The 26443-nt window shown below is 41.9% G+C and overlaps 1 protein-coding gene and 1 long non-coding RNA gene across 2 annotated transcripts in view; one reads left to right on the top strand and one right to left on the bottom strand.

Moving 5' to 3' along the window:
- The window catches only part of LOC139581277 (vascular endothelial growth factor receptor kdr-like), an 81278-nt gene extending 69831 nt beyond the window's left edge, over positions 1-11447 (bottom strand). Inside the window, exon 1 of the mRNA XM_071410854.1 lies at positions 10860-11447. Coding sequence (XP_071266955.1) covers positions 10860-10920 — 61 coding nt within the window. The 5' untranslated portion in view covers positions 10921-11447. The remainder of the gene's footprint in view (positions 1-10859) is intronic.
- Positions 11448-24136: 12689 nt separating this feature from the next.
- Positions 24137-25706, top strand: LOC139580228 (uncharacterized). The gene is made up of 2 exons (XR_011676006.1): positions 24137-25059; positions 25139-25706. It is a non-coding gene; the product is annotated as an uncharacterized lncRNA (long non-coding RNA).
- Positions 25707-26443: the final 737 nt, after the last annotated feature.

The raw sequence follows: 26443 nt of genomic DNA on the forward strand, positions 1-26443 counted from the left end.
TGTGGTCAAGCCAAACAGAAAACAAAGAACAGAGAACAAACAAGGCCTCCAAACAATGACCAATTCCAACATTGCTAATTTGACCGTTTTTAAACTAATCCAAACCCTATCTTTGTGTCTAGTCCCCATGGAAATCAGTGTGCTCTTGAAAAACCCCAAAATAGTTTCAGCTGTGCTGCCAAACACTTGTGTAATACAACAACTATCTCATGATGTTGAATCCTTTGGGTAAGAAACTGCTGAACCCAATGTGAATCTGCTTAAAGAGGAAGAGAGAGAGAACAAAAGCAAGAGCGGGTGAGAGAACAAGAGTGGGAGTCTGAATGTGGCTGTGCCAGGCAGTCCGGGCTAGCGGCCAACAGCTCATGTCTGATACTATGTAATAAAACCCTATTTATTACGGTATGAGATGACTGTACTGTCACTGTGTTTGTGAGGAAATCCCCAGTCATACCTTAAAGTGCAGGGTATAATGTACGGAATTCCCTCATCTGCGGCTGGTACACGTCTCCCTGTGCTTCCCGTCCTACCATGTACCAGCAACGCCATCTCTGGAGTGAGGAGGAAAGGATATTTTTTGGGGTCTTCAAGGCAAAAACAACAATGTGGAATAATGACTCCCTCGTTTAACCTTGCCACTCCATCTCTTTGTATGTCCAACATGGAGAACAAAGGGAGAGAGAGGATGGTGGGGGGCGCACTCCTTTATGAAAGAGAAAGGTCAGAGGCTTGTGAGTCATCTTCGCTGCAGTGTGTCCATGGATATAGCAGAGAAGCACAACAGTAGTCAGCGGTAGTCAGTCAGTGGCCACTGACATGATCACTGGCTTCCTGTATCGCACTGTGGTGCTCAGGGCCACCATTTTTACCTCAATGGAACATTACAATATTTCCACACATTTATCACAATATATTTTGGTTAAGCAACAGGCTTTAATGCTGCTGTGAATTTCCCAGAAAAGGAACTTAAAATGTTCCATTTCCAGGCTTTACTGGCTCACAGTTGGTGGGCTATACTGGTTTTGTAAGGTTACATTGGGGTTAACCTGTCCTGTACTGTTATATTCCTCATGTTCATTGCCTCATAGTGTGAGGATACAGCCATCCCGCTGAGATGTTGTTCTGAGACAGTGGTATTTCACGGTGAGTTGTCTCTAGTTTGAGTCTTTCAGAACAGAAAAACAGAAAGACAAACTCACAAGATGTTTTATGCTCTGGTGGCAGATGTACAACGGAGACCTGAAAACCATGACAAGAGTACTGCCAAAAAAAGAAGTTGCTACTACTATTTACTGTGCAGTTAAGAGTTTCTAACTGTTGTGACTGCACTCTCACGCTGGGTCCTTCAGAAAGCACTGCACTCTGCCAACAATATGGTTAAGACAACAGTAAGAGAGAGTGACTTTTTTATTAGTCCGTAGATTAGCTTTGGGAGTTTGGAGACAGAATGCCTTAGCCTCCCCTTTAAAAAAGCTGAATAAAGGAACATCTGGCCAAGATGGGTGGCCAGTCAGCTTTTCCTGGTTATATAGAATTAAACGTGGTTAACTATAGGAAGATCCTGTATATTGAGGTTCCTACAAGCTCTTCCACTGTGTAAGCCAGGAGGATTCTTGAAATTGAAATCCCATGCAGGGATTAAAACTAAATATACAGCTGGCTCAGCAAGAGAGATATATGTCTTATAGAGGGGGATGCTGATATCATCCCTGTTAACAACAGCAATAGCAACTGAACATCCAGATTCAACTGAAGTGCTTCTGCTGTGCTGGTAGAAATCTCCCAATACAAGAATCCATCATGCACAGGAGAGGTAAGAGATCTGAGGAACCTGCAAACACCAACAGCTCAGTTCATATTTCACCTTGGAATGACACTGCACTGGTGGCTATGTTGGCAGTCAATCAAAGAGAAACAGAGACGCTTGGTGTGTGTGTCAGGAGGAAAAGCAATAGGAAAAAGGATTTACCAATTTCAAGCATCTACAGTGTAATCAACGCTTCCTATTTCACCTATCACCAGCATTGCCTTACAAATCCACCAACAATCTCAATGCTAAACAAAGTAGCACCACCAATACTATAATGGGAAGGGGATACCTAGTCAGTTGCATTCAACCGAAATGTGTGTTCTGCATTTAACCCAAGGAATAGATAGATGCCTGTTATTCAACTTAGTTGGGTTTATTTCAGATTGTAGAGGACAAATCACCCCCCCATCTCTGTGGTGCTGTACCGTACCTGTCCCACTGACCAAACCTCTCCACATCTGCCTCAGTCTTGAGATGAGTTTACTACGAATGGCTCTACCATACAGCCTACCGCCATGCAGAAACAATGGTCCACCTTTGCTCAGCCTCATTGTCTTGAGATTGGGGCTTGACATACATTGGTGCTTCACTGAGAGCATAGCATGTCACGTTTCCGTGACCTCTATTGGCCAGAACAATTCCAGGGTGCCTCCTGCCCTCCCCACCCCTTGTCTGTTTCTTCCTTGTGTTTTTCCCATGCTCTGCGTGTGGACAGTGAAGGAAATCTACTTGGAAACAGTGTAGATAAAGCTAGAGGGACTGAAAAATATTTGGACATTGGGAGGAAGACATATCTGTGTTGCACACCGGGCAAGACAGAATGTGGAGAAAGTACTGCTCCATCTTGTTTAGGGACAGATCGAAATGTACAGAATGGTTACCTGGAGGAAAATGGGGGAGGGTCATGCTTTTTACATTTCAGTCAAGGGGAGGGTTTAGTATTTTTTTTTTATCTAGTCAAGGGGAGGGTCATGCCATTTTGTAATTGATGAAATGTCTATATTTCTCAGTGTTTAAAACATAGTTGCTTATTAGGCTATATATTGATGTGTGCCCAATGCCGCCCCTGATCTCTGATTTTCCGCTGGCCGCGAAATATCAAATGCGCCTATAGGATATTTAGTGTGGTCTCAATCAAACGATTACATAGCCTATAGGCTATAGGCTACGAAGTGCATGCATTTCTAAAATAGCTGCTTTGGGATGGTGTAAATAAAACTAGGCTGCATTACACACTGCAATGAGTATTCCAATCCTGGGCCCCGGCCTGCTCTGCTCATGCTGATCAAAGAAAAATGTGTGTGCTGCCTAAGCAATGTCTGTGCTGTGTAGGCCTACTGTAGCAGTTCAGGAGGAGAGTCAAAGGCTTCTTCTGTTTTTATTTTATTTTTATTAGACCTAGTCCAAAAAATGCTATTTAAGAAATAAGAGGTAGGCCTACCTCTGTGACAGACAAAATTAGGCTATAGTGCTATATCCATAGATTTGTCGGTCAATTCCTCCACCCACCATGCACTCTTTAAATAGCCTACCTCTGTGTCAATGAAGGGCTGTTAAGTTAAAACCGAGACTTGAATTTAGGCGGTATGAGAGGGTATGCCATTGGTCTACGTTTATATTAAAGAAAATGGCAAAAAAGCATTTGCTAGCTTAAGATTTGTAAGAAAATAAAACGGATCCAATTTAATGAAGTGATCTATAACAACGCTTTGGTCCGCAATACTATATTCTAGAAACAACCTGTAAAATACTCGGGAAAGACGTGACTCCGATGCATATGGGAACATATTGCTCAACATTATTGCTCAATGGGATTGACATCCAGGCTCTTCGCTGGCCATGGCAGAACACTGAGATTCCTGTCTTGCAGGAAATCACGCACAGAACGAGCAGTATGGCTGGTGGCATTGTCATGCTGGAGGGTCATGTCAGGATAAGCCTGCAGGAAGGGTACCACATGAGGGAGGAGGATGTCTTCCCTGTAATGCAGTGTTGAGATTGCCTGCAATCTCAGACCACGACGGACCCTCCACTTCCAAATCGATCCCACTCCAGAGTACAGGCCTCGGTGTAACGCTCATTCCTTCGACGATAAACGCGAATCCGACCATCATCCCTGGTGAGACAAAACCGCGACTCATCAGTGAAGAGCACTTTTTGCCAGTCCTGTCTGGTCCAGCGACAGTGGGTTTGTGCCCATAGGCGACATTGTTGCCGGTGATGTCTGGTGAGGACCTGCCTTACAGGCCTACAAGCCCTCAGTCCAGTCTCTCTTAGCCTATTGCGGACAGTCTGAGCACTGATGGAGGGATTGTGCGTTCCTGGTGTAACTCGGGCAGTTGTTGTTGCCATCCTGTACCTGTCCCGCAGGTGTGATGTTCGGATGTACTGATCCTGTGCAGGTGTTGTTACACGTGGTCTGCCACTGCGAGGACGATCAGCTGTCCATCCTGTCTCCCTGTAGCACTGTCTTAGGCGTCTCACAGTACGGACATTGCAGGGACACTGGGCATCTTTCTTTTGGTGTTTCTCAGAGTCAGTAGAAAGGCCTCTTTAGTGTCCTAAGTTTTCATAACTGTGACCTTAATTCCCTACCGTCTGTAAGCTGTTAGTGTCTTAACGACCGTTCCACAGTTGCATGTTCATCAATTGTTTATGGTTCATTGAACAAGCATGGGAAACAGTGTTTAAACCCTTTACAATGAAGATCTGTGAATTTATTTGGATTTTTACGAATTATCTTTGAAAAACAGGTTTCTTTTTTTGCTATGTTTATATAGCTAGGTGTCGTCATATAAAATAACCCTTGTTCATAAGACAGTTCTTATTTGATTAATGGTGGTCGGACCCATCTATGTGAAGCTAGCCACAATAAGGATTAGCCACAAAAGTGGACTTTGCGGTTAGCATTCAAAATAAAAGTATGGCATAATTCTACTATTTATATTCATTTGCATCACTGTCAATGACACACTTTTATTTTAAAGGCAAACTGCAAATTCCACTATTGTGCCTAATCCTTATTGTGGCTAATCAATAACCCGGTCCGGTCGAGCCTCACTAGCCAGATGAAGTTAGCTAGCTGCTTATAACGTTACCTTTGGGCAACAGGGTTAAGGAGCTGGCTAGCTATTTATTTTCATGAACTGAAGTTTAATTTCAATAGGTGAACAACAAGTGGCAACCTAGCTAATACTTACTCGCAAGGATTCCTAAATCATTGCTAAGAATAATGAAAATGACTGCAGTTTCTACTGGTCATTGTTCTCAGGCTGGTTGTATTGGTGCTAGCTAGGTACCAAGCTAAAGCTAGCTATCCCAGAAGTTGCGGTCGAACAAATAATGCTGTATTACCAACGCGTAATTGTAAACACATCTTTCGTGGCCGGTGTTGGCTTATTTGCAGACTTTTTTGTACAGCTTTGACAGTGCTACTGTATCTTATACCCAAACGGCGTTCCATAGTATGTATGTCGTGAAGCTAATAGCAGTGACGCTATTACTGTGTAACTCCGGTAGGGCAACATCTGAAAAATAGCGCACTTGGTAGTGTGTACTGGTGCTTGACCAGTCGGCAAAGGCCAACATCACCCACGACAGAGAACGGTTGATTGTCAAGGGCAATGAATTCCATTATCTTGGCTTTAATGGATTTCGACTTTGAGTTGTCTTGCTGAAATGTTCTTCCTCTTTCAAATGACTGCTCGACTTGTTGACTGCTCGATCCACACAGCAGACATTGTGGGCTAGGTTAGAGATGCTGTGTTGCATGTGTAGAGCAAAATGTTATGTGGCGTTATTACGTCATGTACCTACATTATATAAGCATGCACGGCAGCTTTGACATCGGTTTTTAACATCCGCGTTAAACTAGACATCGGGCAGATACCGATTTTGGCATTTTTAACTAATATCGTCCGATTCCAATATGTTCACCGATGTATCGTGCATCCCTAGTTTAAACCCAGACAGTTTTTGGGGAAACACTTCTCTCATTGGGTTAAGCAACGGAAGAAGAGTAGCCAGCAGTTAAAAAATTTATTTTTCTGTGTCTAGGCCTACTCTGTCTGGGGTGGAAAGGTAGGCATAACTTTTGAAAGTACCATGCACAGATTCCTAATGACATCTCAGATTTAATTATTTTTGTTGCAAACAAAATTTGGCATTAGAGAAGTATGATGAGATGAACACATAGGCCTAGCTCTCTGTTCATTCTTAGCCTGTGATTTCGGTAATTTTTGTGATATTAAAAAGATACTGCTAATATGTAAAATAATGTAGAATTGCATGAAATATTTATTAATGGTCCTGTGTTCTCAGACATGCAAATACAAGGATAGATTAATTCAATGCTTTTACAGATCTTTCCAACCCTTCTCTTGTGGTGGTCTGCGAACCCACAACCTTCTGGCCCGAAGCCCTGTGCGCTATCAAAATTCCTGCAATGCCATGTAATGCTTACAGGACAAAAAACTGTTTTTAAAACTGCATATCTAAGGCTCTGGTCTGTCCAATAAGTGAGGATAAACAGTAGGCATGTTCTTTGCTATCCAATTTATGTGTTAATTATTATTTTGGTATAGGGGAGGGTCACTTGTTTTTTTTAAGTGTTCAGGGATTGTTTGCATAAAATATATAATTTCCATTTCAGAGGTCCAATTTTCTCCATGTAAGCCTTATTATAAATAATGTTCACTCCCTTATGTGGAGACGCATCACGATCCTGGAACTGGCAAGTGATAACAATGTGGCTTACTTTGTGAAACACATTCTATTCTCAAGATGTTGAATAACCTTTCACTCTGGAGATCCCCATGACAACAATACTGAAATAAATATTTTCACCATAACTGTAAACACTGGTTCTGTTTTCAAATATATTTCACCTCCTCCAGGGGCCTAGTTAACTGTAACACATCTGAGAACTCCACCAATGTCCAATACAGATTCTTTATACACAAAAAACTACATGAACAAATTTGAGATTAAGTGGGAACAGTCAACTTAATAAGGTGTAGATAATAAACTCTTAATTATATGTAATAAACTCATAGGTAGGGTAGGTATAGGTAATAAACTCATAGGTATAGGTAATAAACTCATAGGTAAGTATAAGTAATGAACTCAGGTAGTAATAAACTAAAAGGTAGGTATAGGTAATAAACTCATAGGTAGGTATAGGAAATAAACTCATAGGTATAGGCAATAAACTCATAGGTATAGGTAATACACTCATATGTATAGGCAACAAACAAATAGGTATAGGTAATAAACTCATCGGTATATGTAATAAACTCATACGTATAGGCAATAAACTCATAGGTAGGTATCGTAATAAACTCATAGGTAGGTTTAGGTAATAAACTCATGGGTAGTTATAGCTAATAAACTCATAAATAGGTATAGGCAATAAACTCATCGGTATAGGTAATAAACTCATATGTATAGGGTAAAAACTCATAGGTATAGGTAATAAACTCGTAGGTATAATTAATAAAGTCATAGGTATAGGCAATAAAGTCATAGGTAGGTATAGAGTACAAGTCAAAAGTTTGGACACACCTACTCATTCCAGGGTTTTTCTTTATTTTGACTATTTTCTACATTGTAGAATAATAGTGAAGACATTAGAACTATGAAATAACACATATTGAATCAAGTAGTAATAAAAAAAAGTGTTTTATATTTGGATTCTTAAAAGTAGCCACCCTTTGCATTGATTGGCATTCTCTCAACCAGCTTCATGAGGTAGTCACCTGGAATGCATTTCAATTAACAGGTGTGCCTTGTTAAAAGTTAATTTGTGGAATTTCTTTCCTTCTTAATGCGTTTGAGCCAATCAGTTGTGTTTTGACAAGATAGGGGTGGTATACAGAAGATAGCCCTATTTGGTAAAAGACCAAGTCCATATTATGGCAAGAACAGCTCAAATAAGCAAAGAGAAATGACAGTCCATCATTACTTTAGACATGAAGGTCAGTCAATCCAGAAAATTTCAAGAACATTGGAAAGCTTCTTTAAGTGCAGTCGCAAACCAATAATAAGAAGGTACTTGCTTGGGCCAAGAAACACGAGCAATGGCCATTAGACATGTGGAAATCTGTCCTTTGGTCTGATGAGTCCAAATTGACATTTTTGGTTCCAACCGCCGTGTCTTTGTGAGATTCAGAGTAGGTGAATGGATGATCTCCTCATGTGTGGTTCCCACCATGAAGCATGGAGGAGGAGGTGTGATGGTGTGGCGGTGCTTTGCTGGTGACACTGTCAGTGATTTATTTAGAATTCAAGGCACACTTAACCAGCATGGCTACCATAGCATTCTGCAGTGATACACCATCCCATCTGGTTTGCACTTAGTAGGACTATCATTTGTTTTTGAACAGGTCAATGACTCAAAACACACCTCCAGGCTGTGTAAGGGCTATTTGACCAAGGAGGGTGCGTGATGGAGTGTTGCATCAGATGACCTGGCCTCCAAAATCACCCGAACTCAACCATATTGAGATGGTTTGGGATGAGTTGGACCACAGAGTGAAGAAAAAGCAGGCAACAAGTGCTCAGCATATGTGGGAACTCCTTCAAGACTGTTGTAAAAGCATTCCTCATGAAGCTGGTTGAGAGAATGCCAAGAATGTGCAAAGCTGTCCTCAAGGCAAAGGGTGGCTACTTTGAAGAATCTAAAATCTAAAATATATTTTGATTTGTTGAACACTTTTTTGGTTACTACATGATTCCATGTGTGTGATTTCATAGTTTTGATTTCTTCACTATTATTCGACAATGTAGAAAATATTAAAATAAAGAAAAACCCTGGAATGAGTATGTGTCCAAACTTTTGACCAGTACTGTACAAAATAAAATCATAGGTAGGTATAGCTAATAAACTCATAGGTATAGGCAAAAAACTCATAGGTACATGCAATAACTCATAGGTAGGTATAAGTAATAAACTCATAGGTAGTCATAGGTAATAAACTCATAGGTAGGCATAGGTAATAAACTAATATGTAGAGGTAATAAACTCATAGGTAAAGGCAATAAACTCATAGGTATAGGCAATAACTCAAAGGTTGGAAAAGGTAATAAACTCATACAGTAGGTAGGTATAGCTAATAAACTGATAGGTAGTTATAGGCAATAAACTCATAGGTATAGGTAATAATTCATAGGTAGATATAGGGAATAAACTCATAGGTAGGTATAGGTAATAAACTCATAGGTAGGTATAGGTAATAAACTGATAGGTAGTTATAGGCAATAAACTCATAGGTATAGGCAATACATTTACATTTACATTTAAGTCATTTAGCAGACGCTCTTATCCAGAGCGACTTATAAACTCATAGGTATAGGTAATAATTCATAGGTAGATATAGGGAATAAACTCATAGGTAGGTATAGGTAATAAACTCATAGGTAGGTATAGGTAATAAACTCATAGGTAGGCATAGGTAATAAACTCATAGGTAGGTATAAGTAATACAATCATAGGTATAGGTAATAAAGGCATATGTATAGGCAATAAATGCATAGGTAGGAATAGGTAATAAACTCATAGGTAGGTATAGGTAATAAACTTATAGGTAGGCATAGGTAATAAACTCAAATGTATAGGTAACAAACTCATAGGTAGGTAAAGGTAATAAATTCATAGGTATAGGTAATAAACTCATAGATATACATAATAAACTCATAGGTAAGTATAGGTAATAAAATCATAGGTATAGGTAATAAACTCATAGGTATAGTTAATAAACTCATAGGTATAGGTAATATACTCATAGATAGGTATATGAAATAAACTCATAGGTATAGGTAATAAACTCATCGGTATAGGTAATAAACTCATAGGTATGCATAGGTAATAAACTCAGGTAGGTATAGGTAATACAATCATAGGTATAGGTAATAAAATCATAGGTATAGGCAATAAACTCAAAGGTAAAGGTAATAAATGAATAGATATACATAATAAACTCATATGTATAGGTATTAAACTCATAAGTATAGTTAATAAACTCATAGGTATAGGTAATAAACTGATAGTTAGGTATATGTAATAAACTCATAGGTATAGGTAAACTCATAGGTATAGTTAATACACTCATAGGTATAGGTAATAAACTCATAGGTAGGTATAGGAAATTAACTCATAGGTATAGGCAATAAACTCATAGGTATAGGTAATAACTCATAGGTATGCATAGGTAATAACCTCATAGGTAAGTATAGGTAATAAACTCATAGGTAGGTATAGGAAATGAACTCATAGGTATAGGTAATAAAATCATAGGTATAGGTAATAAACTCAAAGGTATAGGTAATAAACTCATATAGGTAATACACTCATAGGTAGGTAAAGGTAACAAACTCATAGGTTGGTATAGGTAATAAACTCATAGGTGTAGGTAATAAACTCACAGGTATAGGTAATAAATTCACCCAGGTAACACACTACAGCAGCGTTTACTCAATTACATCCTCTCTTCAATGGAAAGTGACTACCTCTACTGGTGACAAGTTGTACTGCAATGTCCATACGTGTATGGACTCCTCACTGCCGAACCTCAACCTTGGATTGTTGGACGTTTCAATGAACTTGAATTATCATATTGACTCAATTTCAACGACATGGAATTTCAATCCCAAGAAACAACATGTGCATTCAACTTCAGCAACAGGTGACATTTTAACTCAGTTGGATTGTGTGATATGGTCATGCTTTTTAAGCAAGATTATCCTTGCCGCATCAACATCATATTTCGTAAAAGGGTACAAGTTCAAAACAAATTTAGTTAATCTCTTCAAACCATTCGAAACAAATTGAATAGAAAAACGCCTTATACTCATTAATAAGCTGCATTCCAGCATAATAACAGACCAAATGTGAATATCAATCTTAATTTATTCATACAGGAAAATAAATCACCAAATGTAGAGGCATTAACTTTAAGTGACTTCAAGGAACATAATTATACTGCGGTCCAACTCGAATAGCCAAATAATAAAAGGAGAAATCTTCTCTGGATACATATGGAATAATTCTTACCGCTTATAGTTGTGATTAAATGAAAGACGACTGAGAGTTTGACACAGTTGAGCGGGGCCATTCTATCCACCACCGATGATACCCCCAGAAAATCCCAAGAAAGAGCCACAAGTGTTGGCTGAGAATAAAAAGCGATATAGTCTCTCAGGTAACAGTCCACAAGTGATATAAATGAAAATATGTCCTTTTAGTTTTTAATCCAAAAAAATCCTTAGATCAAAATGTAAGAAACTCAGCAGTTTTCCACGTATCCCATAGCTTGTTTTGCACGACAGCTCCCCTGTGCAGTTTTGGTTCCACACTGACTAGTACTTGCAACTGAAGAGACAGATGAGTGCAGTCCCAGAGGGCAGGTGCGACCTGTGCGACGTTTTCCCTCCACTCTTTGGAACTGAGTGAAAGGAATTTAAACAAGCATTGCCACCAAGTGGGTGATTCTTAAAATATTTGGTAGAATAAAACAAAAGCCTCAGACTTCAAACAAACACAGAGCAAAATCAGCCAATTATCCTCTGAACAACGGTAGTGTAGATTAATTCATGTGCAACTGTCTGAGAATTTATTATCCCGCCCCTGTACTCAGCACTGCTTGCAGTCCACGCGCTGAGTCTTTATAGTGAAAAACAGAGGAAGGACGCAACGTCAAAGACAAACTGCAGTGACAGTGTGACGTTCTAGAATCACTTTCTACATTATTTCACTGTATATGACATGTGAATAGCCTACATTATTTTTATATTTATTGATGACGTGTTGGCCTCACCTATTCTACATCAAACATGTGTATTGTTTTATTGGTTTTGAATGACGTGAAGAACCTTTGAAAGAATTCACTGACAGGAAGAGAAAGAATTTTAATGAACCAGTCAGACACCACAAACAGATGCATTTAGTGCAACATCAACATTACAGTGAATTTCAATTCTTGAATTTACTGTTTCACAATTCACCAACTTACACAGCCCTTTATTGCCCAAAACAAGTCACAATGTTGTATAAAGTGAATGTAAAACCAGCTACTTTGGTTTTGTGCCTGCCCTTGACCTTGATCAATTGAAAATAGCAATCCTAGTATCTAAAAGTAGAGATGATCTTGTCTGGGGTACCCATCAGCATGTCAGAGGTGTTTTTTTCTTTCAAAAAGTAAACAACCATTGTCATATCTGATAGAAGGTATCGGTCCGAATGTTTACAATAAATATTTGCTGGATTTATTTTTAACTTTGGAAACAGGATATGCAGCTTTTTATATCAAATGTAAATACCGGTAACACTCTGTACATAGCAGGAGACCTCTGTTCCCAAGCAGCACCCCATGGTGTGTGGATGTGCAGCAGACTGTTTTCCTCAATCACTGCAACAAATGGCTCTGGCAGCTCTCTGTGGCAGGAACTGTAAATAAGAACATCCTGCCTCACCTTTCCGCCCATCACAACTCAAGACCTGCATGACCTACCATTCTGAGGAGTTGAGCAGCAGTGCAGTACCGCAGAGCCAATCTGGGCTGTGTTCCCTCATGGCCCCTGGACAACTGATAGGTGAGACCCACTACTTACGCCGTGATCTGTGAAGAACAACATTCTTCCTTCCCCTGCAGTGGCAAAAATGGTGATATGATACATGAGAACATGGGAAAGAATTGATAAAGCTCGAATTGTAGTGGGAGTAATGCCATTTGCTCTGCAAGTGTGTGTGATGACTTAACTCTCCCTCTAGATAGAAGGAATTAATCATGAATGTGACAGTATAATAAATGTCAAAACCCTTACCAGATTATTGAAGGTAAATAATATGTCCAGAAATGCAGGTTCAATCACTTTTACTGACGCACATAAGTCAATCATACATCAAGAATACCCTGTCCTGTGGTATGTTTTATGTCTACTTTTTCGATTTTACGTATCAATAAAAAAATCTAAAAGGTTGAAAAAAATAACTCATAGATTGGCCTACCACAAGATTATGGGCTACATAATCCTCTAAAGAGGCCATGATTATGGGCTACATAATCCTCTAAAGGGGCCATGATTATGGGCTACATAATCCTCTAAAGAGGCCATGATTATGGGCTACATAATCCTCTAAAGAGGCCATGATTATGGGCTACATAATCCTCTAAAGGGGCCATGATTATGGGCTACATAATCCTCTAAAGAGGCCATGATTATGGGCTACATAATCCTCTAAAGAGGCCATGATTATGGGCTACATAATCCTCTAAAGAGGCCATGATTATGGGCTACATAATCCTCTAAAGAGGCCATGATTATGGGCTACATAATCCTCTAAAGAGGCCATGATTATGGGCTACATAATCCTCTAAAGAGGCCATGATTATGGGCTACATAATCCTCTAAAGAGGCCATGATTATGGGATACATAATCCTCTAAAGAGGCCATGATTATGGGCTGAGTGAAGAATAAATAGAGACATCTCACTGACCACAGATAATGGAGAGAGGACAAAAAGGCAGGAGCATATATTCAATTTGTATGTAATCTGACTTCATAATATGATGAAACAATGTTATTTTCTTCATCAAACCTTTTGTTCCTGACCACATGAGAACGTGTGAGACTGGTCATGTGGTCACCATGTTCCACCCAGAGTGAGGATCTAGCTGCTATGCAGTGTGTTCACTAATATGATGGAGTCTTCAGAGAACAGAGCACATTACCCTTGGGAAAGGGAGGGCAGCAAGATAAGACTCAGGCAGAAACAATTGGTGGAAGTGGAGAGCTGAAAGGAGAGGGGTTTTAAGACGTGTATTTTAGAATCTGCGGTAGGAAACACAATAAGGCCAGCTCTACACACGCAGCTTGTAGTCTTTCCTCTGTTCCAACAATAAAAGGCTTAGTAAAATGAGCACAAGTAGCAACAAAGACTTTCTTCAGTGAGGCCCTGACCGCCGGTGACCAAATGACCATGATGGGAATAGGATGTAAATGATACCCCTCATTCAAAAAGCCTCTTTGTCATACGATGGCAAAGGAAGGTGGAAAACCTCTTGACATATGCAGTACACTGCACTATGTCCTGGCCATCGGGTTATGTTCAGTTTGTTTTGATTGATGTTTACAAAGCATCATCCAACAATCATCCCTTGATTAATATGTAACTTTTACCTGTTCTAACCTTGACCTGGAGTAATTGGGAATTGCATTTTATGTAGGCGATGTCAAGACGTTTATATTAAAGTTATATTAAAGCCATTTGATAAAAAATATAAACATGATTAAAAGGTTGTTGTTTTTTCTTAATAGTTTATTATCCTCGTTGCATCTTTATTAACCTACATAGACCATGGTGGATAGCCAGGCTCAGGGATAGGCAGCTGGTGGCCGCTGCCCCCTTTTTGTATTGCCCCCCCCCAAAATAAAAATACTTTTTTTGGAACTGAGTTGGGGTCTCAACATACTGTTGAGAGTTAGAATAGTAGAATACACAAGGTGCAATTTCAAAATTTGGTAGTGCATCAGCAGTTTTCTTGTTATGACAGTCAATTGGTGAATTAGTCTAGCGGCAAGCTACCTAAACTTGCAGTAATCATTACCGACCAGGTGGCCCCCATTGTTTTAGTTAGCCAACAAAATTTCACATATGAATGAATGTGGGTAAGAAGACCTGCGAGCCACTGCGGCCCCTCATGAGTTCTTAATTTTTGTGGCCCCCACCCCCATCAACAATGCTCATCCCTGGCCTAGCTCAATAGACTGTATTTTGAATCAGAGCAAAGATAGGCTACATTAATGACTGCCGTAGGCTGTTCAGTGCTCCAGTATATGACACCATCTTGTGGGTGTAAAATAGAATTGCACCAAAAGTTTTCACTAGAAGAGGGAAAGAACAGTATACTTTATTTTTCAGCTCTAAAACGTTTACATTCAATTTAATTTACAAAATAATTTTGACAAAAATTAACACTATTTATATAAAAAGTGAATTAGGCCTGCCTGACAATTTGATGCTTCAATCATAAAGACAAATCTAGATTTCAGTCTGGCAGGTGGCTCACCTTCATTTTGGCTACTCTCCACATCCCTGTGCAGTTCTTCATCACCTCACGAGAGTAGCTCGTGCTACGCCAAGATTACAGCTGTCATTGTGACATCTGACTGGAACATTAGCTAGCAGTTAACATTGGCTAGCGAGATAATAGTTACGTTAGCTACTTAGTTACATTATTTGTATTTTTAACGCCCTGTTACATTGAAACCTGACCCTGTCTGTCTCAAATGGGAAATGTGAGTTCATAGCTACTTTTTTCGAAATTTGAGAGCGAACTCTGGGTAGCCTAGCTAACTAGGTAGTCAGAGATGGCAAATTAGCATTTAAAGCTACCTTCACTTTTTTGCTGTGAATACATGATTCATGCCATTGTCATCATCACTGACTTCTCCCTTTGTGACGTGTTCCTCCCTCCCTTCCCCCCCTCCCTGTCTGTCGTCAGTGCTTCATGTGTCTTACAACAATATATCCCTTTATTTTAGTCACCACAGAGTGGAGGATGCAGAGAATTTGGATGATGACGTTTGGTAGCCACCCCTCCCCAGCAAGCGCCCTTTCCGGTCAAGGTCTTCACCCCCCACTGCTATGTCAATCATCCCGTCTGATAGTTCTACATCCACCACTCGACAAAGACCCCACTCCTCTTCAACCACCCCCACTGCAGGCCCTGGCACCACTCCCCTCTCTGCAAGATCATCTGGAGGTGCGGGGGCAGGGAGGAGATCTAGGCCTCAACAGAGAAGAGGGAGAGGCAGTGGAAGCAGCACAACAGAGGGAGATGAAACTGAGGACAGGTGGCATACATTCCTTGAAGATGATGAGGAGCCATAACAATTTAGGTTTAAACCCAAATGACCTGAAGGCCCAGTTGGTTAGTGATGAAACATACACCCCCTTACAGCTGTTTCACCTCTACTTTACCACCTCTGTACTAGGAACACAAATTAGTAATACCAACAAGTATGGGGACAAGAAGCATCAGGGGGGAAGGAAGATGTCCTGGAAATCTGTCACCATGGGTGACATGCTCAACTACATTTCCTTGGTGATTTACATGGGACTGGTAAAGGTATTAAGACTAGATGACAACTGGAGCAAGTCCCCACTCTATCGGTTCCAGTTCCCCACCTCCATCATGAGTGAAAACCGATTATTGGCCATCAACCGTACTCTTCACATGAGTGACCCACAAAAGGATTAGGAGAATGACCAGAAGAAGGGGACTGCAGGGTATGATCGTCTTGCAAGAGTCAAGCCCCTTTATCATGACATGGTAGAGGCATGCAAAACGTACTACCAGCCTGCTTAAAATCTATCTATCACACCCACTGGTATGGGCCTTAGTTATCTCTGTAATGCATCTGATGGACTTGCCCTTACTTGGAAGTGGGTACAAGCTCTTTGTGGACAATTTTTATACTCCTCCCATGCTTTTCATAGACCTCTCGAAAAAGAAAAAAAATAGGGGCTTGTGGCACCATTCATCCTAACAGAACCGGTTTCCCCAAGACCAAGGTAAACAACATGACACAGACATCGGAGAGGTGGACCATGTGTTGGATCAGGACTGACAAGCTGCTTTTTGTGAAATGGAAGGACACTAGGGAAGTAACCATGCTCACCACACAGCATAAGGCATTCAATAACAACCATGTCTCAAGGAGGGTGAAAAATGTCAATGGGGCATGGGTGAGGAAGAATGTCCCCATTCCTGTTTCTATGAAGGACTACAATGCCAGCATGGGCGGTGTCAACCTATCTGATGCTCTGATAGGCTACTACCAGGTCCTCCACAAGACAAGGAAGTGGTATAATACTTTTTTTTTTACCACTTTGTGGACATTGCTACAGTAAATTCAGTAGGGCTCCCGAGTGGCGCAGCGGTCTAAGGCACTGCATCTCAGTGCTAGAAGCATCACTACAGACACCCTGGTTCAAATCCAGGCTGTATCACAACCGGCCGGGATTGGGAGTCCCATAGGGCAGTGCACAATTGGCCCAGCGTCGTCCGAGTTTGGCCAGTGTAGGCCATCATTGTAAATAAGAATTTGTTCTTAACTGGCTTGGCTAGTTAAATAAATCTCCACAAGCAGATAGCCAAAGCAAAAGGTCAACCCCCTCTCCCCCAGTTGGCCTTCCGAGAGCAGTTGGTATTGGTAATGGCTGAATTGGGGGCCCAAAGCAACCTCACAAACATCACAATACCCCCCAATCAAAGTGAGCGCCACTATCCAACACACATGCCAAAAGACAAAGAAAGAACTGCAAGCATTGCACAAAACACAGGGGTAAAAAAATTGTGAAATTCGTTTTTTGTTTCTTGGCAGAGAGGGACTGCTTCAAAGACTATCACGACGTGCACAAGCTATGGTGAAAGTGAAATCGAATCATCTACACCTAAAACCAACACGAATGCCATTTGTAAATAGTTCAACTTATTTCTATTTTCAGTGAGGAACACGTGTGTAACTATCATGACACAAGGCGAGACCCAGATGCAGACACAGGAGGCAGATGGTTGGAGTATTACAATATTTATTAATCCAATAGGGGAAGGCAAGAGAATGGTCGTGGACAGGCAAAAGGGTCAAAACCAGTTCAGAGTCCAAAAGGTACCGAAGGGCAGGCAGAATCAAGGTCAGGGCAGGCAGGATGATCAGGCAAGGGGAAAGTAGTCCAGAGTCAGGTAGGGGTCAAAACCGGTCAAAACTATCAAAAAGAGAATAGCAAAAGGAGTACGGGAAAAACACGCTGGTTGACTTGACTAACATACAAGACGAACTGGCACAGAGAGACAGGAAACACAGGGATAAATACACTGGGGAAAATAAGCGACACCTGGAAGGGGGTGGAGACAATCACAGGTGAAACAGACCCAGCACCTCTCCTCCGGGCCATAACCCTCCCAGTCAACCAGGTACCCCTGCCCCGTGGTCAAACCTTCAGGTGTCTCACCGTATACGCTGGCTGGCCACCGATAACCCGGGGGGGAGGGATGGGCCTGGAAACAGAAGACAAAGGACAGTGAGATACAGGCTTAATCCTAGACACATGAAAGCTAGGGTGAATGCGGAGGGTACAGAGTAACACAAGACGGACAGCAGTGGAACTCAGGACTCTGGAGATAGGAAAAGGACCAATGAAACGAGGGGACAGTTTGCGGACTCTACCTGAAGGGGCAGGTCCCGTGTGGACAGCCATACCCTCTGCCCAATGTGGTAGTGGGGAGCTGGGGTCCGGCGACGGTCCACTTGTCGACGATACCTGGAGTTAGTCTTGAGAATAGCCGCCCGGCTCTTCTCCAGGTACGTCGACAGCGGCGGACAAACATCTGGGCCGAGGGTACGCTGACCTTCTGCTCTTGTTCAGGGAAGAGTGGAGGCTGATACCCCATGGAGCAATCAAAATGGAAGAGTCCCGTTGCAGAACTGGGAAGAGCGTTCCAGGTATACTCCACCGAGACCAGTTGACGGCTCCAGGTAGTGGGGTTGGTTGAGACCAGGCACCTTAAGGTGGTCTCCAGATCTTGGACTGACCGTTAGCTTGGGGATGGAATCCGGATGACAGGCTGGCCGACGAGAAGGCAGAATGCCTTCCAGAACTGAGACGAGAACTGAGGACCCCGATCAGAGACCATGTCTACCGTGAGTCCATAGATCCGGAAGACATGCTGCACCATAAGCTGGGCCGTCTCCTTGGCAGCAGGTAGTTTGGGGAGAGGGATGAAATGGGCGGCCTTGGAGAACCGGTCAACTACCGTCAGAATGACAGTGTTGCCATCAGACGGAGGGAGCCCAGTGACAAAGTCCAGAGATATATGAGACCAGGGACGATGAGGAACCAGTAGTGGCTGCAGGAGGCCAGAAGGAGCTTGCCGTGGAGTCTTGTTTTGAGCACACACAGTGCATGCAGTGACGAAGGCAGAGACATCAGGGACCATTGAAGGCCACCAGAAACGTTGTTGAAGGAAGGCTAGTGTACGACGAGACCCTGCCCCTCCACAGTACAGACAACAGTTATTATTCATCCTCCGTGAAGGCTCCCAAACTGATAGCCTAGTTCTTCCCAACTGCATAGGCTCAGGAGTATCCAACTCACCCGTCGAAGATTCACAAGAGAGCTCAGGTGGCTTCGACTCCTCTCGGAAGAGCTGCCTTCGGAGACTTCCGGATTCCATAGGAGGTGAACACGCCATATCGGGTGCACGAGTGTGCCCGAGACCAGACCTCCTCTCACTCTTGCGTTCCCTTAGACGTCCATAAATTTTAATGGTTAAGGCGATAAGGGAGTCGAGGTCCACCTGCTGTTCCCGAGCAGCTAGCTCATCCTTAACCTCCTCAGATAATCCGTGCAGAAAAGTATCGAAAAGAGACTCCGGATTCCAGGCATTCTCGGCGGCCAACGTGCGAAAGTAAATCGCGTAGTCTGCCACACTACGGGAGTTTTGACGTAAGTCGAGCAGTTTGCTGGCCACCTTTCTCCTGATTACCGGACTCTCAAAAACTTTTCTCACCTCTGCTATGAATTCCTCCAAATGCCCGCAAATGCCAGATTGTTGTTCCCAAACTGCCATAGCCCAGGAGGGCGCCCTTCCCGACATAAGCGTAATTATATACGCTATCTTCGATCAGTCTGAAGAAAACGAAGATGGCTATAGCTCAAAGATAAGCGAGCACTGAGAAAGAAAACCCCGGAAGGCACCAGGATTCCCCGAATATCCCTCTGGAGGAGGTAAGCGGGGTTCACAGGGAGTCAGGATAGGCTGTACCAACTCACCACAGATAGGGGAAAACTACTGGGTGATTGGGGTTTATCAGAGGTGGCAGACAGTCTCTGAGCTAGCTCCCTGATTTGCTCCATAATAGCCTTTAACCCATGGTCGTGGCGTTCCGTCAAGGAACTGAGCCCTTCCAAAAGGCTCTGTAGCAACTCCTGATGTCTCCCAATGGTGGCTTCCTGCAGGGAGACAGCGTGGCGGAGCTGGTCAAAGTCTGCTGGGTCTGTCATGGCCAGTTTGTACTATCATGACACAAGGCGAGACCCAGATGCAGACACAGGAGGCAGATGGTTGGAGTATTTCAATATTTATTAATCCAATAGGGGAAGGCAAGAGAATGGTCGTGGACAGGCGAAAGGGTCAAAACCAGTTCAGAGTCCAAAAGGTACCAAAGGGCAGGCAGAATCAAGGTCAGGGCAGGCAGGATGATCAGGCAGGTGGAAAAGTAGTCCAGTCAGGCAGGTTTCAAAACCGGTAAGACTATCAAAAAGAGAATAGCAAAAGGAATACGGGGGAAAAAACGCTGGTTGACTCGACTAACATACAAGACGAACTGGCACAGAGAGGCAGGAAACACAGGGATAAATACACTGGGGAAAATAAGCGACACCTGGAGGGGGTGGAGACAATCACAGGGACAGGTGAAACAGATCAGGGCCTGACAGTAACCAAGTTTGTGTTTGATGATGGTCAAAGATCAAAGTAAAAAAAAAAAAATTCAGGGTTCGAATCCAGGCTCTGTCGCAGCCGGCCGCGACAGGGAGACCCATGGGGCAGCGCACAATTGGCCCAGCGTCGTCCATGTTAGGGGAGGGTTTGGCCGGCAGGGATTTTCTTGTCCCATCGCGCGCTAGCGACTCCTGTGGCAGGCCGGGCGCAGTGCACGCTGACATGGTCGCCAGGTGTACTGTGTTTCCTCCGAAACATTGGTGCGGCTGGCTTCCGGGTTAAGTGGGCATTGTGTCAAGAAGCAGTGCGGGTGGGTTGTGTTATGGAGGACGCACAGCTCTCGACCTTCGCCTCTCCCGAGTCCGTATGGGAGTTGCAGCGATGAGACAAGACTGTAACTACCAATTGGATACCATAAAATTGGGGAGAAAAAGGGGTAAAAAAATTAATTAATAAATAAAGTCCAAATAAAACATAACAAAATGTAAGCTTGAATGACACTGTGTTGTTACAGTGAATGCTGGTTTGCCTGAGGCTGATGCCGTGCAGGTCTTTGTACACATGCAATATACACACTCTCATTCAAATGCACACATGTGCACATACACGGACACACATGTAAATAGTGCCATACATGCACTCAAACATATTCAGTTGGCCTTGCTGTTATGATTTTAGTTGTCCTTGATGTCTTTTGTTTTTTGCATTGTTGTTTTCTGTTTTCTCTTTGTCTTTCTCTTTTGATCATTTTGTTGGTTGTTGGTTGTTGGTGCATTGGGGGACGGTCTTGGGGGGTGGGGAATTAATTTATTTAAAAAATTCAAGGGGAGGGTGGGTCTTGGATGGTTGAGGGGCAGCTCTTGGGGAACTGTGAGGAGGATCTTGGAGGGCTGATGGATCGCTGGTTCGGGTCCCCGTTTTTGACCTTGTAGGAGATCTGTCGACGTGCCCTTGAGCAGGGCGTTGACCCTTGTTGCTTCTGTGTGTCGCTCTGGATGGGAGGCTGTTAGATGACTAATGTGATGTAGTTGTTGAGCGGCTTCACTGCAAGTATATTGTATATTTTAAATATTCAATAATATATATATATTTTTTTTAAAGATGACATTTTTATATATTTTTTTAATGTATATCTGTTACTTTTATATTGTTTTTGTAAACAGTTCATTTGTATGTGGGACTAATACATTGGATATGCATAGGCTAAAAGTTCAGGCAATTTGGAGAGGTTGAAACACTTGGATATCCCCTGTATGTCCCTGACACAACCACAATGTTTGAGAGAGGTTGGTGTTGTAGAAATTTTGTTTTTATAGTGAACAATAACTTTTAGGCACATCCAGTGTGCAAAACCAGTGCAATTACCACATTCGGACACTTTGGAGAGGTTGAAAGGACACTTGAATGTACCCTGGATACAGCCCGTAGCAGTGGCATATTGCCATATACCACAAACCCCTGAGGTACCTTATTGCAATTATAAACTGGTTACCAACTTAATTAGAGCAGTAATCTTCTCAAATTTCTGTCATAACACTCTGCCATAATACTGAATTCACATAATATATTCCATAACATTATTTGACCAGAGTTTGCAGACATTATACAGCCAACTTACATCCCGAGGCGATGGAGGGACAGACATCAACACATGGAAAGGAGATGTGGAGAAGGACCTGGTTTGAGTTATGTCTAATCAAGCAGAGGTACAACAATGTTAGGCTTATTTTTTTAACTAAAAGTGACATTTTCACACACGAATTCAGTATTATGGCAGAGTGTTATGACAGAAATTTGAGAAGATTATCAGCTCTCTTATCTACTGTAGTCATCATAGGGTATAGTTTGACATATTAAAGTTTACTTTGACAGCAAGACTTATGAAGTTATCAACTAGCGGGGTTCTTTTTTCAATCTAGCCAAGTTCTTCCTGTCTTGCTGGCCATCTGTAAAGAAACAAGAATTCGGAGTTTTAGTATAATTACAGTAACACAGACGTATGCCTTACAGCGCAGCGGTTTATTTCATGTGAGACGATTCACTGACAGGATGTTTGCGCATAGCGCCCTCTATTGGATTATCAGGCACACAGGAGCAGGGTTGCCATGTTCGCGGTTTTCTTGAAATTGGGCTACTTTGAAAATGATGTCGCGGGTGAAAATGTATTAGTTATAGGTTTTGGGCTACTTGTATGTTGCCTTTTCTCAAAAAAAAAAAGTGTATTCCACTGTGAACTGCTGCTGCTGACTATCAGGCAAGTGGACATTTCTAATGGAAGTTATGGAACTCCTTATCGTGCTTCTGTTATGGTGGAAAGTCCTCAATGAAACAGACCTTGAACGTGGAGAATGATACATCTGCATCTGTTGGCCATCAAGTAGGCTATTAATTTATATTCCATTGTAGGCTACCATTAGTGACAATAAATATGTTGAAATGACAATATCACTGGAGTCATTGCAAATCAATTTGTGCCACTTGTGTATCCTACCTGGAGCTGGCAAACTGATACAATAAATAGCCTATAACTTCAGTTTATTGCTGTTGTAGCCTTGTGTTATTATGCTATTATTAATGGCTATGTTTAGTTGATTAAATTGGAAGTTATCAAAGCTCTATCGCAATTGCCGATCAGTTGTTAGAACGCATTAGATTGAAGGTAACAGTCAATCAGATAAAACAATTAACTAGAGATGGATTCACAATCCAACAAGTACAACGTTAGGATTATTTTTGAACTAAAAGTGACATTTTCACACACCTGTGTGAGGCAGAAAATATGTATTACCCAGCTATAAGAGGAAATGTGTTTTCTGTTCACATATAGCTTTAACTTACTGATGTACTGGCACAAGATAAGTATCTCTCTCCTGCTATAACTTTGAAGTGGATTGTCCTACAATCTGTAAAAGTGTGAGGCCAGTTCCCTTTTGGTTGAGATAAATAGCATTGACTGTAAATCAATTATGTTACTACACATAAAAGGAGGCATTTTAGAAGCTCAACATCTGAAATACGTTACTTATTTTAATTACAGTATATGAGAAATATCTACACAGTTTTCCAGACAATTATGATATAGGGGAGATTAATATAAAATAGTCCTCTGGTGCTGAAGTGCAAGTAAGAGAGTACTGCAATTTATAGTTCTTTCACTAGTACTTCCTAGTTATTAGAAACAGCAACAGTTCCAATGTTTCTAAGTAGTCCTTAATTACAGTGCAGTACAGTAAATTGCTGAACCCTTTCCCCTAGTCCAAGGTCCTGAGGCTCCTTGTCACTGACTATCTAGAGTAGGGCTCTTGTTGATACTCTTTAATATTAAGCTAGATTATTTTGCTTTCTATTAATACTTTGCAATTTGACAGGAAAGTGTGAATCCCTCTGGCCTCTAGCTCGAGATCAGAATTCTACTCAGATGTGGGGCTCAGGATGATCACATAAGAGCTGGTGAGTAGGACGTTACCCTGCTTCTCTCTCTTTCTGCTCTTGAATGGCTTGGGTGGGAGTTTTATATCAATTTAAGGACTCCAAGTCCTCCATTTACAGTACTATATAATGCATTACCCTTTCATATTGCTGTCTCCACTCAGGAGTGACATAGCTGCTGGAGTCTGAGGTTCCTCTGGAAGCCTCCAAGAACTTTGGGTACAGTAGAACTGCTGAAAAAAGTGTTATGTCATAGTCTGTTTGTGTTGTGATATAAGTCATTTTCCTGTCCCAGGCTAAGAACTTCTCAGAGGCTCTGGAGTGGTATTACTACTCAATGAGTTTCTACAGATAGAGCCCAACCTGGCTAAGCTTCAGAGGAACAAAGCCTCCTGCACCTGCTGGACAAGGTGACTCAATACTGTGACAACACATACACACACAGCATATTGTAATGGTTACGTAAGAGATCATCAACGAAGGGCAATGCGTTCTATAGAAAAACATTCACGACGTGGAAGGTGCTTTCCACAACGTGGTAGCGTAGTGGAAATAACTTTCCACGGAGTTGCATTATTTTCCAGAGAACGCATAGAGCCCCGAGTTGATTATCCCTTTTATACAATGGCTACAATTTAACACATTTGTCGCTAGAAATGTGTTCATTTGTCCGTATAAATGTTCAACATCCACTGAAGTAGCTAGAAAGTTTAATAGAGAGCTGCAGTGGTTGCCGTGGTAACCAAACAAACAAACATATTTGCTAGTTTAGATAACCAAACCATCAGTCCTAGCTTGCCATTACGAGAATCGAATTCAACAATACCAATAATGTTTTCAATTCGTCTTTTGCTTTCAAAGGCATCTCAAACATAGAACATGTAAGAATGAACTATAGCCATTGAATTCTACCGTGCAAATATACCGTACATTATAGGGAAATATACGTTCTTATGCACAACGCAACAGAGTGCCTGGACACAGCCCTTAGCCGTGGTATATTGGCCGTATATCACAAACCCCCGAGGTGCCTTATGCTATTATAAACTTGTTACCAACGTAATTAGAGCAGTAAAAATATATGTTTTGTCATACCCATGGTATACGGTCTGATATACCATGGCTTTCAGCCAATCATCATTCAAGGCTCGAACCACCCAGTTTATAATGTATAGTAATCTTTCTGTGTGTACTTTGTGCATCCCTGAGTGTTCGTGTGTGCCAGGCCAAAGAAGCCACAAAGGAGGCAGAGAGACATGATCCAAACAGCATCTTCACTCAGTTCAGTGTTTACAAGACAGCATATTACATGTGTGGTGAGTTTGGGAGTTTTGGGATTAACTACATGTATCCAGGCCCTCTGTACTGCTCAGTCTGAAAACCTGTTTCTATCAGCTTCAGGGGCAGTGAAGGCCATCGGGACTCTGGCCCAAGGTCCTGTGACTAGCGAGGACAGACTGCTGGTGGCTGAGAACGCTGACTCCAACTACCATCAGTCTGGCTGCTCAGATCGCTCTGGAGGTGAGTCCCCATTAGTGACCTACCTCTGGGAAGTATGGTGATAATGTTGGTGATTATGGTGATGATAATGATGATGATGACAATTCTTGAAGGAGAACATACCCATCATCACCATGAACAACAGGACACAGCCACGAAGGCTCTGGAGAGTTTGTGTGAAAACTCAAAAGATGAAGCTCAGGTCGTCACTGCTCTCAGGACAGTTACTAACACACAAAATCAGTGAACTCTTGTCCAGCAAGATCGGAACACTTTATGTGAATCGTAATGCATACATTATGTTATCATAAACATGAGATAACCTACAATGACAGTTGATTATGGCCATTTGTGTCACCAGTCTCCCACCATAAATGCATTATAAAGCATGCAAGCATTTCGCTACACCTGCAATAACATCTGCTAAACATGTGTATGTGACAAATAAACTGTGATTTGATGACACATGGTGCTGTGTAAGGTTTCAGTGAGGTTTCACTGTCTCCCAGATCCACTGACCTACATCTTCTTTCTCCTGTGAAATATGTGCATCTCAGTACAGTGTTAGTAGGTGAAAGCAACTAGGTCCCCAGTCCTCATCATCGTTGTCTTTTATAGGCATTTGGTTCGACTGGTGCCATCAACAATAGAAGAAGCCAGTGAGGAGACAAGGCGAGATTGTATAATTCATCATGTTTAACGATATCTCATCAATGGTGTTTAAATGCTTAATTTCTACCAGGAGTGTGACATTTAAATACATTTGAGATTGTTAACGTTTAGAAAAAAATCCCTAACCCCAAATCCATTTTCTTTAAAAATAAATAAAATCAGTGCCAAAAATGTAACTACCACTAACAGGTCCCGGTCATCATCATAAAGGCAACAAAAAAAATTCTACAAATAATGCAAAAATGCTGTAAATAGGAGCAATTATTTGCCAAAGATATAAAGCGCTCCGCACGTCATCGTCGTTAACAGTTGGGAAAATGGCAGAGTGTGAGACAGGGCAGCGACAGCAGCGAAGTCCTGTAGGGAAATACGTTGAGAAGTTAAATGAGAAGAAGGTGATGAATTGCAAACTTTGTGAGGTGGGATTGAGCTACAGTGGCAGTACAGGTGCAAACGTGAAAGGGAGGCACCGCGGGACCCAACCCGTTGCTGGCTGCAGTGCGGTAAGGGACGGAGTGAGAAAATCAC

This window comes from Salvelinus alpinus, chromosome 7 (assembly GCF_045679555.1).
Source record: "Salvelinus alpinus chromosome 7, SLU_Salpinus.1, whole genome shotgun sequence".
NCBI classification, from domain to species: domain Eukaryota; kingdom Metazoa; phylum Chordata; class Actinopteri; order Salmoniformes; family Salmonidae; genus Salvelinus; species Salvelinus alpinus.